This window comes from Girardinichthys multiradiatus, chromosome 3, assembly GCF_021462225.1.
Source record: "Girardinichthys multiradiatus isolate DD_20200921_A chromosome 3, DD_fGirMul_XY1, whole genome shotgun sequence".
In the NCBI taxonomy this organism is placed as follows: Eukaryota; Metazoa; Chordata; class Actinopteri; order Cyprinodontiformes; family Goodeidae; genus Girardinichthys; species Girardinichthys multiradiatus.
In genome coordinates this window covers 5,231,351-5,249,275 of record NC_061796.1, presented here as the reverse complement: position 1 = coordinate 5,249,275, position 17,925 = coordinate 5,231,351, and the positions used below count along the sequence as shown (strand labels likewise).

At 40.4% G+C, this 17,925-nt stretch overlaps 1 protein-coding gene across 6 annotated transcripts in view; it reads right to left on the bottom strand.

Annotated features, from left to right (window-relative positions):
* The window catches only part of si:dkey-262k9.2, a 36,724-nt gene that overhangs the window by 3,646 nt on the left and 15,153 nt on the right, over positions 1-17,925 (bottom strand). The window contains exons 1-8 of one of the 6 annotated variants that reach the window (XM_047360632.1): positions 15,254-15,391; positions 10,497-10,557; positions 7,496-7,528; positions 6,300-6,332; positions 5,600-5,638; positions 4,888-4,941; positions 2,194-2,262; positions 1,961-2,003 (exon numbers count right to left, since the gene is read on the bottom strand). In XM_047360632.1, the coding sequence (XP_047216588.1) occupies positions 1,961-2,003; positions 2,194-2,262; positions 4,888-4,941; positions 5,600-5,638; positions 6,300-6,332; positions 7,496-7,528; positions 10,497-10,557; positions 15,254-15,337 (416 nt within the window). In that variant the 5' untranslated portion in view covers positions 15,338-15,391. Of the gene's footprint in view, positions 1-1,960; positions 2,004-2,193; positions 2,263-4,887; positions 4,942-5,599; positions 5,639-6,299; positions 6,333-7,495; positions 7,529-10,496; positions 10,558-13,268; positions 13,352-15,253; positions 15,392-17,925 lie in introns of those variants that run through there. The other 5 variants (XM_047360634.1, XM_047360636.1, XM_047360635.1 and 2 more) reach the window with 5 other exon arrangements.

Sequence of the window (17,925 nt, the reverse complement as noted above, 5' to 3'; positions counted from 1 at the left end):
GTTTCTTCTATAACCTTTTGCTTCAGAAATTTTTATTTGGGAAATTCATTTAAATTAGCTTCATGTGCATGTTTTGTGAATTATTTAGTTTATTTCAATAAGACCCTTCATTATTTATTGTATTCAAGTCCTAAATATCCAAACATCCCTCTGTTGTTTTTCTGTTTGTTTTTATCACTATGTGACTGTAATTAGTTAGGTCATGGTTTGTATTATGCATATAGTTGTATTGTTACAAATAAAGTAAAAACAATGGCTGCATCCAGATCTGCCTGAAAACAAAATTCCAACGAGTTTATCCGACTGTCCCTGAGGTCAGGTTGGGTTTGTACTCATCACACACGTGCAGACTACAGTCTTTACCTCCCCTCACATAAACAAATTTTTGTGCCGATTCGCCCTGCATACTGACTACAACTAGCGCAGACCAGGGGTAAAAATCAGGCAAAAGGAAATCTTGTAGAGTGGCCCCAGCTTTGGTCAGCCAACCCACCTGACCTAAACCCCATTGAGAACCTAAAGTATAGTCCAGAAAAAGATAAGAAACACCAGACTCAAAGCAAATGAGCCAAAGGCTGCTATTAAATAAATCATGTCTTCTTTAACACCTCAGCAGATCAAGTCCATCCCATGCTACACTGATGCTGTAATTCATCCAGAAGAAGTCCTGACCAAGCATCAATCAAATGCAAGGGTGCCTGTACTATCCAGTACCAGGAAATATTTATTAGGCAGATGTTTCTGTATTAATACTTTCACTGTTTCTATGTAATATTCAAAATTTTGCAAGAAGCTGAATTTTAGATTTTTATTAGCTTTAATTTAAATTTAAAAATAGAGATGGAATAAAAATCATTGTTTAATAAATCTACACAAGTTTCCCTTTTTGAATAGCTGAAATGAACTTTTCAATGTTCTTTTAATTTATTAAGATCCTATGTCGGGTATTAATGTTCTCTTTCAGTTGTTAAGCAGAATTAAAAACAGAAGGAACATTCATATACAGTATAGCACAACTGCAGAAAATGACTGCATGGCTGCCTCATGCTGTAGGGCTCTGACAGGTGAATAGTCGCTGAGTTACCTCAAAAACACAGCTCATCACCCAGGTGGGACTTATAAACCAGGCTGAAAACTGTTGATCCAACAAGCCAGAGGTTGCTGTGCAATTAAGCCTCTTTTCAAAGGAGCGATCATTCAGCGGCCAACACTGAAGGAGCTGGCTTTAGCTCCGAAAAGCAGCGACTAATCCTGCACAGGAATTTAACCCTAGCATGCATATGGACTTGGGTGTTATTGCTGTAAACGCTGTTCTGCTGCCTGAATTTGAACTCCTTAACCCCCATGATCAGAGTCATGCAATTCATAAGTCACCTAACAAACAAAAGAAACAGTTTGCAAGAATTCTCAAAATTGAAAATCACAATTAAACAGAAGGCAAACGTCAAGAGCAAACATCTGCATAACTGGTTTAGGGTGTTTTGCTGTCAGATTGCCACTGACTGTTGTCAAGAAACCAAGAACATGTTTACTGGGTTGGTTAATTTCTCCAGTACACTTCTCTCCTTGTGTGAGGTAAGCTTTGGGACAGGCTGGGTCCCGTCCTGTGGGGTCATACCTTCCCGGTGGCACACACAGAGCCATTGACAGACAGGTGGGGAGTGTTCACTTGTCACTCTTAAGGGCACGAGCTTGTTGTACAAGTCCTGACAGGCTAACGTAGGTGGATGCTGATGGTGCTTTCAAGCGGGACTGCTCTTTGGTTTTGGATGTCGACAATTTAGACCAAGTAGAGCGCAAAGTAAAAGCCGCACTGTTACCCAACAGACTGGTTCTGTCACTCCAAAGCGTACTTAGCAGTCCACCCCGAAACAAATTCTTAGTAATATACAAACCCTCACACCACCTTTTGGTTAAAACAGATTTAAATAAATTGGCAAAAAGTGTATTTTAACCTTACCCTTGCTGCTGTTTGAGCTTTTGTCGTTTCTTCAACATTATGGCTGCAAGAAAAAAAAAAAACAAACAAAAGCAGGAAAAAAAGGTCATGGCTTCCCAAGAAAAAGAGTTCATATTTGCTTAGGTGGTAGCAGCTTTAAAAAAAAGGCAAATAGCGATCACAAGGCAGTGCATCAATCTACTGTGGACATATAAAGTTCATGTTTCACTCTTAACAAAACACAGGACGCTTACCAGTAATTGCTGTGACTAAAAGAACCACCGATGCAACCACAGCAACTGAGATGATCAAAGCTGTTTGACCTTTAAAAACAAAACAAATTGTAAAGACTTTACATAAAAACCATGTTTGAAGGTCAGTACAATGAGTCAGCCTATTTTAAAATAGTTGGGGACGTTGTGTAAAATGTTAATTAAAACCGAACACAATAATTTGCAAATATCAAACTTGTATTTTATTCACAAAGAGACATAACATATTAAATGGTTCAACTAAATGGCACAATGTCTTAAAGAAAAAGAAATATGTCGTGAATTTAAAGTCAAAGCTTAGTAATGGAGTCCAGATTTGGGGCATTGATGTACTTTGCATGATGTACCAAATGCCAGTATAGAATTTCAGAATCTAATTAATTTAGGCAAGTTGCTATGATGCAACATACAATATACAGGGGTTGGACAATGAAACTGAAACACCTGGTTTTAAAACACCATAATTTATTAGTATGGTGTAGGGCCTCCTTTTGAGGCCAATACAGCGTCAATTCGTCTTAGGAATGACATATACAAGTCCTGTACAGTGGTCAGAGGGATTTTAAGCCATTCTTCTTGCAGGATAGTGACCAGGTCACTATGTGATACTGGTGGAGGAAAACGTTTCCTGACTCGCTCCTCCAAAACACCCCAAAGTGGCTCAATAATATTTAGATCTGGTGACTGTGCAGGCCATGGGAGATGTTCAACTTCACTTTCATGTTCATCAAACCAATCTTTCACCAGTCTTGCTGTGTGTATTGGTGCATTGTCATCCTGATACACGGCACCGCCTTCAGGATACAATGTTTGAACCATTGGATGAACATGGTCCTCGAGAATAGTTCGGTAGTCCTTGGCAGTGACGCACCCATCTGGCACAAGTATTGGGCCAAGGGAATGCCATGATATGGCATCCCAAACCATCACTGATCCACCCCCATGCTTCACTCTGGGCATGCAACAGTCTAGGTGGTACGCTTCTTTGGGGCTTCTCCACACCGTAACTCTCCCGGATGTGGGGAAAACAGTAAAGGTGGACTCATCAGAGAACAATACATGTTTCACATTGTCCACAGCCCAAGATTTGCGCTCCTTGCACCATTGAAACCGACGTTTGGCATTGGCATGAGTGACCAAAGGTTTGGCTATAGCAGCCCGGCCGTGTATATTGACCCTGTGGAGCTCCCGACGGACAGTTCTGGTGGAAACAGGAGAGTTGAGGTGCACATTTAATTCTGCCGTGATTTGGGCAGCCATGGTTTTATGTTTTTTGGATACATTCCGGGTTAGCACCCGAACATCCCTTTCAGACAGCTTCCTCTTGCATCCACAGTTAATCCTGTTGGATGTGGTTCGTCCTTCTTGGTGGTATGCTGACATTACCCTGGATACCGTGGCTCTTGATACATCACAAAGACTTGCTGTCTTGGTCACAGATGCGCCAGCAAGACGTGCTCCAGCAAGACGTGCTCCAACAATTTGTCCTCTTTTGAACTCTGGTATGTCACCCATAATATTGTGTGCATTTCAATATTTTGAGCAAAACTGTGCTCTTACCCTGCTAATTGAACCTTCACACTCTGCACATTGCACCAGTAAGAGCAATCAATGAAGACAGGCTACCAGGCTGGTCCAATTTAGCCATGAAACCTCCCACACTAAAATGACAGGTGTTTCAGTTTCATTGTACAACCCCTATAGATCAGCCATAACGAGCACCCAGTGTTCATATGCACATTAATAGATGTATTAATGATATATCAAGCACATGTGAAATTTATATGGGTTGTGAAATAAGCCATTTTCCTTTGTTAACTAAAACTGCCAACGCTAGCACCAGGAAGGTGAAATATTTACATTCATCTCGTCACCATCTTGTGAGAGTCCACAGACTGTCTTCTTTGCCATTTTAGTAGTAAGTTACTCCATATGATGGCCAATTAAAACATTAAGAACCAATGTTCACAAAAGGTTATTGATTTGCAATTCAGCGAAGCATTCTCCAAAATATTGTTAAACTAATGCTTTACTTACCCTTCTGATTTTCATTGAAACTTGTTATTTGAACACATACCAATTGTTCCCCAATTAGTTTTAAAACTAATATGACCTCATTTCCAACTTCCTCAAAATAAACCTTGGTGCTCAAACAAATAACACTAAACAGTCATATCATAGAACCATTTTTATTGGTCCCCTATAATTTGATTTGTTTCTTTATTATTTCATTTTACTTGGTAGTTTTAGTTCATGTTTACCAACCTTTAGAGAGTTACTGACTGAAATATGTTTAACTTGGAGTTTAATTGCCTCCGTTAATAAATTCTTATATTTTGGAGAGAAGTGGTTGTGAGTTTATTCCATATGTGTGCAGAGATTGCCGTTCTGAGGATACCATTGCTCGATTCACTCTTCATCTATTGTTCCAATATCACCACCATAATGGGCTGGTATTCACAGGACAATACTTGACCAACCAAAAGTTAATATTAAATAACTTAAACATATTATTGCACAACAAAAATATGCATATATGAGGCTAGCACATCACTTAGTTTTGCCTTTTATTTACATTTTATACAAAGTCCCAATTTGATTTTTTGGTATTCTAGGTATTACTAAAGTTATGAATGAACCTTAATACAAAATGTTGAGACTAAATGTTATACTTACCGTCGTTTTCCTGGCTTTTATTTTCGGCTTGGGAGCCTTCGGCAAATGGAGTTCCTAAGTGGCACAAAAAACAAATTTGCAGTTTTTTTTATTATTTTTTTTTAAACATTTTTGTTTTATAAAAGAACAGCCCAAGTCATTAATGTATTGCTTTGGGGGAAAAAAAAGTATTTCTTCCACCTCTCTGCTTGCCTTGTTCTCTATTTGCTTGCATTATTTTACTCTCAACTTATCTTTCAGCTAAAAAGCATAACCAGGACATTTCCAGGATTAAAAGGACTAATGTCCCAGCAGGATCTCGAAAAACTCATTGTTCATATGTTTATGTTTAGTCAACTTGATTATTGCAACAATGACTTCAGAGGTCTACCTAAAAAGTCACACAGCTACAGCTGACCCAGAATGCTGCTGCTCCACTGATCTAGAACAAGCTTCCAGAAAACTGGAAAAATGCTGAATCCTTGAGTTAAGTTTTTAACCTTGGTTCAAATTATTTGTTTAGAGTTGCCTTTGACTGTTCAATCTAAACTATTAACTGAAACATTCACTTTAGTCTGTTGTCCAGCTTTTTGTTACTTTGCGTTATCTTGCCACTGCAATGTACTTTTAACCTAATGCAAAGCATTTTGAATGGTCTTGTTGCTGAAATGTGCTATACAAATAAACATGCCTTGCCTTAGTGCAATACTTTGTGAATAAATGTTAAACTTACTTGAGGTTTCTTCTGTCATTTTCTTTTTAGCTTGGATGCCTTCAACAAATGTAGTTGCCATGTGGCAAAAAACAAAAAGGGCTGTTAAGTTTTATTTTCTTATCTTTTACAAAAGAGCAGCCTATGTCATTAATTAACTCATTTGAACTTTTATTCAGTATGATGTATAGAGTTCGAGTCTTAGCATATGCACTTTTATCCTTAAAATAGAATAAAGAATCAGGCCACAGTATGAGTTGTAACCATTTGCAGAAATGCTGCCCTTACAGCAGCAGACAGACTGGTCTAAGGGTCTGTAATTCTATCAAATACCCATCAAAGTCTGGATGAGGAGTGACGGAGGCGTGTGGAGAGAATGAGAATGCCAATGTTGATTATGTGACAGACAGGGCAGCAGAGATATCAGCGTTCTTATTGACCTTTCAGCAGGATCCACAGGGCCTCTCTGGAGAGCTAATTGATTCCAGTCAGGGTTTAATGGTTAGAGGGTGGTAAACGCCATCAGAGGCCACAGACCCTCTGCACATCTCACTGGACTGGAACACCCTACACGCAATGCTGACTTACTGACAGTAATTAGAGGCCACAACCTTCACATACTCTTCTGGGCAGCTGCCGTTATGGTTATTGTCGTCATAAGAAACCAAACATTTCAAGAATCAAACCTGCTGGTGGTGGAAAGGGAAATAAAATAACTCACCATTTATCTCATCTAAATCCTCATCATCTGAATCTGAGGAAAAACAGAATAAAAATGCAACTGTAAGCTGTAAACAAGCATAGCACACTTTTAAACAAATGACAAACTAGGAGTAAATAACAGAACTCTAAATGAGGAAGGAATCCCATTAACAGCGAGTCTGGAGCTGTACACGAGAGTCATCACATAGAATTATGCACCTTCTGTTATTCACTTTGTTTAAACAAGTAGGAACGTGGAGATGGATGAGGATAAAAAGCTGTGGGAAATTTTGCCCTATTTTTTAACGTGCAGAGTGCACTGTGAACCTACCTCATCACTCCAGTTTATTCAGCTAATTTCTTTTTTTTTTTTTTTTTTTTTAAATAGCAACCAAGGTTGACTGAAGTCAAAACAAGAACAAAACAGTGAACAATAAAAAGCCAAGGGAAGGTTTCTGGGACTTCAGATGTACAATTGTGATTCTGGGATTTGTGTAGAATGCAATACAATAAATATTAATTTGTCATCTGATCAATTCATGCCACCATTATCAGTTCTTCAAAAAATTTAAAACTTAAAATTCATGCTTAGGTTTTTCCATGTTAAGCTCTGAACAAAGTAAATGCACAGCATCTTATTGAACGCTGAGTTTCTAACGATGATACATTAGATGTGCAGTGCACTGCAAGAGTGATCATACCCGTTAATTTTTCCATTTTGTCTCATTAAAGCCACAAACCTCAATATATTTTATAGGGATTTTATGCAATAAGTGTCATGTGTTTTTGTATTCTGTCCCTTGACTCATTAAATAAAAGTCATAAAATCCATTTGACTGATGATTAGATCTGATGTGCCCTTAGGAGGTGTCGGAAACAGGGTCAATTACATACATATGGTGGATGAATATTCTCTGACATACTCTAGCAATTACACAAAATGATCAGTTTGCTTTGAATAACAAGTGATTATTAGCAATAATGAATGCCTGTGTATAAGAAAACCCCTGCTTAATCCTTTTCAAAACAACAAAACAGTATTGGGTATAGTTCAATTTGGGTGTGATCTGATGTAAATGCTTAGTCTAAAACAGAAATTTTAATCTCCAAATTGATGTAATCTGAAAAACAGTTTGTATTAACTCTGTAAATTTTGAAATGCTTCCTTTTTTATGTTTTTGTTCTGAGTTTCAAAGAGATATATGCAATGCATACCATTAGCTGATCCTTCAAACTCTTCTGAATGAACTGCAAAACAAGAGAGAGAAATTAGTTGGAAAGCCTACATTGAATGTACAGTTCATTACAACAGTGTTCATGGTCCTGTAGAAGCATTCCTAGGATTGTTTTTTTTTTTTGGGGGGGGGGGCATAGAATTTTTGATAGAATATTAATTGGTTTCAGTTGGTTTTTTTATTTATTTTTTTTTTTTCATAAATCTGAAAAATGAGCCTTGCATTTGTATTCATCTCCTTCCTGAGCAAATACTTTGTAGGGCCAACTTTCAGTGCAAATTATAGCTGCAAGTCTTGTGAGTTTTCTACCAGCTTTGCACATCTGAAGACTGAAATTGTTGTGCATTCTTGTATGCAAAACAAAAAGAAAAAAATGTGGATTTCGCTTGTATTTCGCTCTATCCACATTTCCATCAACTCTGACCAACATCTTTGACCCTGCTGAAGAAAAGAGGCTCACATCAGGATCCTGCCACTACTATTTTGTACCATAGGAGCGGTGTGTTCAAGGCGATATGCAGTTATAGTTTTCTGCTACACCTAGCATTTAGCATGCTGACCAAAAAGTTTCATTTGGGTTCAATATGACAAGAGTACCTTGTTCCACATGTTTGCCATGTTCCCTACATGGCTTGTGACAAACTGCAAATTCAATTCAAATTCAAAAATATTTTATTAATCCCAAACGGAAATTAAATGTTGTTGTAGCTCATTATGAGGGTTTCTTCAAAGAGCCGTTGTACAGGTCCTTCTCAAAATATTAGCATATTGTGATAAAGTTAATTATTTTCCATAATGTAATGATACAAATTTAACATTCATATATTTTAGATTCATTGCACACTAACTGAAATATTTCAGGTCTTTTATTGTCTTAATACGGATGATTTTGGCATACAGCTCATGAAAACCCAAAATTCCTATCTCACAAAATTAGCATATCTCATCCGACCAATAAAAGAAAAGTGTTTTTAATACAAAAAACGTCAACCTTCAAACAATCATGTACAGTTATGCACTCAATACTTGGTCGGGAATCCTTTTGCAGAAATGACTGCTTCAATGCGGCGTGGCATGGAGGCAATCAGCCTGTGGCACTGCTGAGGTCTTATGGAGGCCCAGGATGCTTCGATAGCGGCTTTTAGCTCATCCAGAGTGTTGGGTCTTGAGTCTCTCAACGTTCTCTTCACAATATCCCACAGATTCTTTATGGGGTTCAGGTCAGGAGAGTGGGCAGGCCAATTGAGCACAGTGATACCATGTAAACCATTTACCAGTGGTTTTGGCACTGTGAGCAGGTGCCAGGTCATGCTGAAAAATGAAATCTTCATCTCCATAAAGCTTTTCAGCAGATGGAAGCATGAAGTGCTCCAAAATCTCCTGATAGCTAGCTGCATTGACCCTGCCCTTGATAAAACACAGTGGACCAACACCAACAGCTGACATGGCACCCCAGACCATCACTGACTGTGGGTACTTGACACTGGACTTCTGGCATTTTGGCATTTCCTTCTCCCCAGTCTTCCTCCAGACTCTGGCACCTTGATTTCCGAATGACATGCAGAATTTGCTTTCATCTGAAAAAAGTACTTTGGACCACTGAGCAACAGTCCAGTGCTGCTTCTCTGTAGCCCAGGTCAGGCGCTTCTGCCGCTGTTTCTGGTTCAAAAGTGGCTTGACCTGGGGAATGCAGCACCTGTAGCCCATTTCCTGCACACGCCTGTGCACGGTGGCTCTGGATGTTTCTACTCCAGACTCAGTCCACTGCTTCCGCAGGTCCCCCAAGGTCTGGAATCGGCCCTTCTCCACAATTTTCCTCAGGATCCAGTCACCTCTTCTCGTTGTGCAGCGTTTTCTGCCACACTTTTTCCTTCCCACAGACTTCCCACTGAGGTGCCTTGATACAGCACTCTGGGAACAGCCTATTCGTTCAGAAATGTCTTTCTGTGTTTTACCCTCTTGCTTGACGGTGTCAATAGTGGCCTTCTGGACAGCAGTCAGGTCGGCAGTCTTACCCATGATTGGGGTTTTGAGTGATGAACCAGGCTGGGAGTTTTAAAGGCCTCAGGAATCTTTTGCAGGTGTTTAGAGTTAACTCGTTGATTCAGATGATTAGGTTCATAGCTCGTTTAGAGACCCTTTTAATGATATGCTAATTTTGTGAGATAGGAATTTTGGGTTTTCATGAGCTGTATGCCAAAATCATCCGTATTAAGACAATAAAAGACCTGAAATATTTCCGTTAGTGTGCAATGAATCTAAAATATATGAATGTTAAATTTTCATCATTACATTATGGAAAATAATGAACTTTATCACAATATGCTAATATTTTGAGAAGGACCTGTAGATGCTGATGGCTGTGAGCAGGAAGGATCTCCTGTAGCGCTCCGTCTTACAGCAGATCTGAAGAAGCCTCTGACTGAAGACACTCTGTTGTTGTAGGACAGTCTCATGAAGAGGATGCTCAGGGTTCTCCATAATGTTCTTCATTTTATGAAGAATCCGTCTTTCCACAATGATATCCAGAGGTTCCAGAGGAGTCCCCAGAACAAAGCCAGCCTTCTTTATCAGCTTGTTGAGCTTTTTTAAGTCCCTGGCTCTGATGCTGCTTCCCCAGCAGATGATGGCAGAAGAGATCACACTTTCCACAATAAACTTATAGAAGATATGCAACATCTTGCTGCAAACACCAAAGGACCTAAGCTTCCTCAAGAAGTACAGTCTGCTCTGTCCCTTCTTGTAGACGGCTTCACAGTTGCATCTCCACTCTAGTCTGTTGTCCAGGTGAACACCGAGGTATTTATACTCCACCACCCCCACTTCTTCTCCCATGATAGAAATAGTTTTCTTAATCTTGTTGCATACAACACAAGACCGCGAATGCATGTCGGTAGTTGAAGAAAACAGTCTGACACATGGATGCCAGAGCCCCGATTAGATTTTTATCACCTGAAAGCATATCAGAGATGAGAACATACCAGTGGCAGCTGGCAGCAGTAGCAGCACACACAGAAACAGCAATCGCATCATCTTCAAATGCTGCAGAGAGGAACAAGGAGAAGAAAAAAAAATACAAACCCAGGTTAAAAATATCTGCTATTAATATGCAGTCATTGATGTGAGTGAAATCTTGGGGTTCTTGTGTGAAAACAGGTGGTGTTAAAAAGCAGAAACTATTATTGGGGCCCCGCTGGTACTTTTAAAGTTTCGAGCAGTGCAACGTTGGGTGTTTGTGGAAAACTACCAACCAGCAAACCAACCCCGATTTAATGGATAAAAAAGACATGCATGCAAATCAAGATCGTAATCCGAGATGTATGATGGTTAAGAGGGACAGACTGACGTTTATTTCCCACTATGATCAGCAGAAAAAGAAAAACAGAACAAGAGCTTCTGTCACAGTAAGCTAGCAGCAACTGCCTGCTCAACATTTTCTCCTCTTATCAAAGCCAGAGTGCCATACCTGTTGTATAATGTTTCCATGAAGGTCTATGAGGCTGACTAAATAAATCAGCATGTTATTTGTTGAATCCTGCTCACTATGAATAAGCAGTTAAAGAATATAGAGTTCGTAAATTAACTTTAACCTGTCCGATATTTAAGATTCATTACCAAATGCTTATTAATAGACTCACCGTTATGACCTTATTGTGTGTGAGTGTGAATTCTTTTTCTTATGGAAAATGAATCTCGCAACTTCCTCGTGGCAAAATGCCCAAAAACAGACCATTCCTCACTTCCCCATTACAAGCACATAGATGCAAAACACAGATGTTCACAGCCAGCTGAACAAAAGCCCCTGCTTTTTTTTTTTTTTTTTTAACACAATATAGATGATATTTTTAAAATGGGAAAATAATGAAAATGACCTCTCCTCCAGTTTAGGTCTGGAATGAAGCTTCCTTGTTCTGATAAAACCGCTAAGACAGACTGTGTCAGGAACCAAAAGTCATTGGCTCATGTTGGGTTATACAAAAAACAAAGCGTGAACTCTCCTGTTGAGCTTTGTGCCACATGTGCCACTACTGACGCCTCATCAAAGTTTATAATTAACATTGTGTCCTTGTTTCCTCAGTAGTTAATCACCATGAGGAAACGACTTCAGTGAGAGACAAGAGCAAACCCCAAGCCACCTACTAACACTGCCACACAGAAAGAAGAGACCCTCGGCCATGAGAAATAAATTAAGGAAAGTTGTTAAGGTTGCGGGTTTATGGAATCTCCATCTATGATCTAATCACTAAAACCAATGCAATACACATTCATCATGTCCATGTATAACATTAGTGTCCAAGGTGTAATCGACAAAATAAAGATCAGCTTCCACTAGGCGTGGACAGGTAAGTGATATCAAAGTTTACCACAGTTTTAAAAAGGTCCTGGTTTCCTAACCACTAGAAGTTTGATTCATGAATTAATTAATTAATTAATATCAGTTAGATTACATTTAGCAGTTTGGTTGTTTTGATATTTGTATAATACATTGAGACTACACGACTTTTACTCAGGGTTACCACACCTTGACAATCTCATACTGGTTTTGCCTAGCATCCACTATGCAGGGCTTCCCAGACACAGGTACAAACCAATTGTCAAGATTATTGTCCAACTAAAAATAGGCGCACAGCATCAAGAACTGTTTTGCTTGATTATATTCGGAGGAAGATGTTAATCACATTGGCTGATTGGATAGTTAGTGCTGTATGTGGGCTGCTTGGGCCTCTTGAATAACTGGAGTAAATCTCAAAACACAACCAACTTAAGAAGCTGCAAATAAAAGCCCCTTCTGTATCCAATTTGCTTTTCAGAGTCGCTTTGGGTGAAATAATAAGCTGATCCAATTTGCAAATATTTATCAACCCAGTCCACTGCCCCCACATCCAAATGGCTCCTGACGCCTGTATTATTCTTCAAAGTGGGTAATATATTTGTGTACATTTGAATTTGCTCTTTCATACCAACACCCAATTTGCACCATATAATAACCAGCAGCACGCTCACAAGGCAGACATGCCAGCTGCCTTCCGGCTGGAGGATCATAAACAGTAAATGAAGAAATCAACAAATCACAAAACGGTAGTGCCTCACTGCAGGGCACGAATACACAGTTCAGTCCATCCATTAATATAGCATTAATATAGGCTCCCACATCAGTCTGGTAATGTTAGACATAAAAAACACCTATATCCAACACAGAAGGGTTCACTTTAAACAAAAACATGCCAATCTACTAAAAAGTTCACACAGCGGTCAACAATAGGTCACCTTAGCAGGCTTACAGGCCATTTCTCACTTATCTACTTGCATAGATAACAAGCACCTAGTTACAGACAGGGCTGGCATTGTTGACAGCAGTCACAAACGTCTGAACAGATCAGTATTACATTTGTCGAGAGGATTCACTGGGAAACAAATGTGAGTAAAAAAGGTGGAGAAGGGGAGATGAGAAGATGTGAATACATGTCAAAGCTAAAAGTCACCTCCAAAAAGAATGAGCAACAACAATCAGGAGTGCTGTTAGAAGGCAAAAGAGGCATCCCAAATCATTTGTTATTCATTGGTGTTCAGCTTTTTAGAAGTTCTGGTTCATTGATGAGAGAAATGTTTACTTAATTCTGCAAACCCCAACAGCTGCCGTTTATCACAGCGAGCCTAATGCAAATGCAATTCTTCTATAACAGATTCCACCAGAGCAACTGCTACTGCAAAGTGATGGGAAAACTAATATAAGAAATCTTAAAGTAACTTACAAAACTTGCCATAGCTCAGTGAGTGCTGTGCATTACACCAAGGGGTCCAACCAGCTGAAGAACTGTAGGGTTTGTGGGTGAGTTTTTGGTGCACCGGGGCGGTACAAGAAGTAGTGAAATAACTAAGAGGATATGAGTGCACGTCTAACAATAAAACAGTGACGTCCTTAAAACACATTTCCTGTGTTCCCCCCACCAATACCTTTGAATTGGTGTGAAAATTTTATTTAAAGCTAATAACTGATAAGTGTTTAACATTTCTGCTAAATACAGGTATTTCCAAGTCCAACTCTGACCAAAACCAAACAAAACCTAGAATAAGGGCATACAGGACTCCAGTCACGTAACGCTTTTCTTTTACTTCTTTATCTGATGAGGACAAAACCACTCTTTATTTTGTTAACACTATCAACTGAATGGTGCCAGTCACACTGAGGATTTGTGAAAAACTCATTTATCTCAAAATCCAGCCACATCAAAGTAGGAACAAAGTTGTTTTTTTTTTTTTTCTGCCAACAAAAGACGTAATACCTCTGCTCCACCTTTGTCAAACTCTGGGGAAAGCAGTGAAGGTAGAAAAAAAGACGTATGCACACAGAAGTATGCCATAGACCACATTGGATCTCATGGCAATTACAGACATATGGGAAGTCCAAAATGAGGTGCCAAGAAAAAAAAAAGGTATTTAATATGAAGAAATCAGTAAATTTTTGCAGCGGTTGCTTAAGACAGACAACTAAGCGTAGAAATGTACAAGAAGTACACAGATACAGAAAATTGCAAACATAACCAAACACAAAGAAGTCCATTTGTAGATTTTCTTCATCATAATGTCACACCAGCTTCAAATAACCTACTCTTTCAAAGTACAAGACAGTTCTGGAGCAAAAAAAAAGCTTTTTCTGCTAGTAAGAATGAAGCTTTTCTATTATATTTGTTTCCTCATTTGAGCTCTGAGAAGCGACGCTCTCACTTACCACTGCTCGCCTGTAGCTCTGATGACTCACAGCAAAGTCCTTAAACAGGATATGCTCTCTTGCTGCTGAGTGGGCCAAGTCAGGCAGGCAGAAAAACTTTCTTACCTACAACAGGGACTTTACAGCCACCTCATTTAGAGCAGAAGATGTCTCTTCAGTTTTCTGTGAAAATACCTCTGCTTCTATAACGCCTATCTAGGCCACTGACTGCTTTCAAGTGAATTTTCTTAAAAACAGAGCAGATGCTGCTCAAAAAAGGAAATATAAAAATATATAATCAAATGTGAAGAAGTAAACAGTTACACAATGAGTTAGATTTTCCAACATCTTACACTGCTTCATGATGAGGATTCTGATAACATGGCAGCCCAATATTGCTCCCTGAATTGATTGACAGGCTCATAGCACAGGTGTGCAAACAGGCTATTCCTGCCAACTTTCCCCTTCTCACTTCTTCTAGTTCCATGCCCTATCTATAAGTGTTTTCGACAGAGTCCAACTGATCTTCACCAAATATCTGTGTATAAACATGTGTATGCTCTGTGACAGCTGGCTTTTGAGAGATAGCCTACTAAAAGTTAATACTGCTGCTCCAGCAGTGCTCTGCCAATGAGGCTTTTCTTTGCAGGTGCAGGGCTTTAATTACCCCAGGATCCAAAGGTCACATTTTGCACAAACACCCAGGTAATGGATAAGCCAGACATGTTTTGCAGCGTGTTGGTCTTTGCTTCGCTTACATTCCTCCTGCACTGGTGTCTACACAGACGACTGTTATTTCACCAAAGAGTAAATCACATGTAGACTTGATTTACAAAACTCTTTGCACTGCTAAAGCCAGCTTCGATTAAGAATTAGTCTTCTTCTGAGGAATTTCTCTGCATCACCACACAAGCACCCAGTTTGACTTCATATAACAAAAGCATTCTGACAACTACATAAAATAATATAAAACTGTAATACTGTAGATAAACCCTCATATTGAAAATCTTGGCAGAAGTGTTTACTTACATTCAAGTAAGCTGTTGTTGTTGAGAGTTGCTTCAGTACACTGCTGGTATGTTGCTTCTGCTCTCCAGAGCTCCTTGCAATCATAACATCTGCCAGTGAGCAAGCTCTCTTTAACTCAGGTGTGCTCACTTTAAGGAAACCTTTTATGATTGGCTGTTAAGCTTTTGAAATTTGACACCACTCCTCCACCCTTATCTGCTTTACAAGTTAACTTGCTATGCTTACAGGGCTTACTGCGCAACTCTGTTTCTGGCTTCTACAAATAGATATACAACAATTGTGTTAGGGAGAGCGTGTCATTTGCATTTAGAAAGCCATCTGCTGCAGTCAGATCAGCTCATCTTGTTTATGGTTTTATTGTTTGCACCTATTCACATTTCCTGCGGTTGCAACTGGAATTATTTCCAACTGCTATATTGAATAAAATGTGGGTCTGACCATCTTTCTGTTAATTTAATGATAATACCCTCTCTGAGGGCATTTACATTTCAGCAATCTGTAATGGAGGAAGGGAGCAAAAATAATCACTACCTATTTTCATACTCCGGCTTTCTCCCACAGGCCAAAAACATGACTGTTAGGTTAACAGGCATTAGGTATGAGGGAATGCTGCAAAGTCAAGGCCAGAGACTGTTTGAATAAATACCTGAATCTGACTGCACTGTTCAATGGTTAGGATTAATTGGAATGTATGTACCTGACTTTTGTGAAGTGCCTTGAGACAACATGTGTTGTGAATTGGCGCTATATAAATAAACTGAATTGAATTGAATTGAATTGAATTGAAATGCAGGACCTCCAGACTGAAGAACTCATTCTTCCCCCCCAACCCACAAAAGAGAAATCTAAATCAAATCAATAATTGGTGTGACCACCCTTTGCCTTCAATACAGCATCAATTCTTCTAGGTACACTTGCACACAGTTTTTGAAGGAACTCGGCTGCTAGGTTTTTTCAAACACCTTGGAGAACTTACCACAGATCCTCTGTGGATGTAGACTTTCTCACATCCTTCTGTCTCTTCATGTAATCCCAGACACACTCCATGATGTTGAGATCAGGGCTCTGTGGGGGCTCTGTGGGAGCCATACCATCACTCTTAGTGGCTTTGGCTGTATGTTTGGGTTCGCTCACTTAGCCTTTTGTAAACTGATAAAAATAAACAATCATCATTTATATTTCTGAAAGCACAGCTGCCTAAAACATTTGCACAGTAATGTATGTTTTTGATTGTTGGTGCTTATCATCTCTAAATTACAGTACGTTTACTCATATTTGTAATACTTTACAAAGCATTTATTGGATCATAGGTTTATTTTTGGTGGGTAGCTTGACTTCACTGATAGTGTCTGTTGTTGCCTAACTGGAACCAACTATTACAAATCTGATAAAATGTCAATACAGTTGGGATGAAAAAACTTGACTAAAGCGTGTTGTATCTTTACAAAATCTACACATTTTTCCAGAAAAACATTTTTCCTTTGGTTTATTTATGTCTGGAATAACATGCAATACCGTACAGCAGCCTAAACATCCGGGGATCGGGCCGTTGAGGTCTCCACCTTCGTCCGCCACCCAATCCTCTTTGCACCGGTCCCTCACGGTTCCCCCTGCAGGTGGTGGGCCCACTGGGGGAATGTCACCTCGCTGGGGGGGAAGGAGTCTGAGCTTGTGCGGGAGGTCGAGAGATATCGACTAGAAATAGTCGGGCTCGCCTCCACGCACAGCGTGGGCTCTGGAACCCATCTCCTTGAGAGGGATTGGACTCTCTTCTACTCTGGAGTGGCCCACGGGGAGAGGCGGCGGGCTGGTGTGGGTTTGCTTGTTGCCCCCCAGCTCAGCCGTCTCGTGTTGGGGTTTACCCCAGTGGATGAGAGGGTTGTATCCCTGCGCCTTCGGGTTGGGGAGAGGTCTCTGACTATCATTTCAGCCTATGGGCCGAGTGGTAGTGCAGAGTACCCTGCCTTCTTGGCGTCCCTGTCGGGGGTGCTGGATAGTGCCCCTCCCGGGGACTCCATTATTCTGCTGGGGGACTTCAACGCCCACGTGGGGAACGACAGTGACACCTGGAGAGGCGTGATCGGGAGGAATGGCCTCCCCGATCTGAATCCGAGTGGTGTTTTGTTATTGGACTTCTGTGCTAGTCACGGATTGTCCATAACGAACACCATGTTCAAACATAAGGGTGTCCATCAGTGCACTTGGCACCAGGACACCCTAGGCAGGAGGTCGATGATCGACTTTGTTGTCGTATCATCAGACCTTCGGCCGCATGTTTTGGACACTCGGGTGAAGAGAGGGGCTGAGCTGTCCACTGATCATCACCTGGTGGTGAGTTGGATCCGCTGGAGGAGGAGAAAGCCGGACAGACTCGGCAGGCCCAAGCGCATAGTGAAGGTCTGCTGGGAACGCCTGGCGGAGCCCTCGGCCAGGGATGTATTCAACTCCCACCTCCGGGAGAGCTTCGACCAGATCCCGGGGGATGTTGGAGACATAGAGTCCGAGTGGACCATGTTCTCTGCATCTATTGTCGATGCTGCTGCCCATAGCTGTGCCCGTAAGGTCTGCGGTGCCTGTCGTGGCGGCAATCCCAGAACCCGGTGGTGGACACCGGCAGTAAGGGATGCTGTTAAGCTGAAGAAGGAGTCCTATCGGCTGTGGTTGGCTTGTGG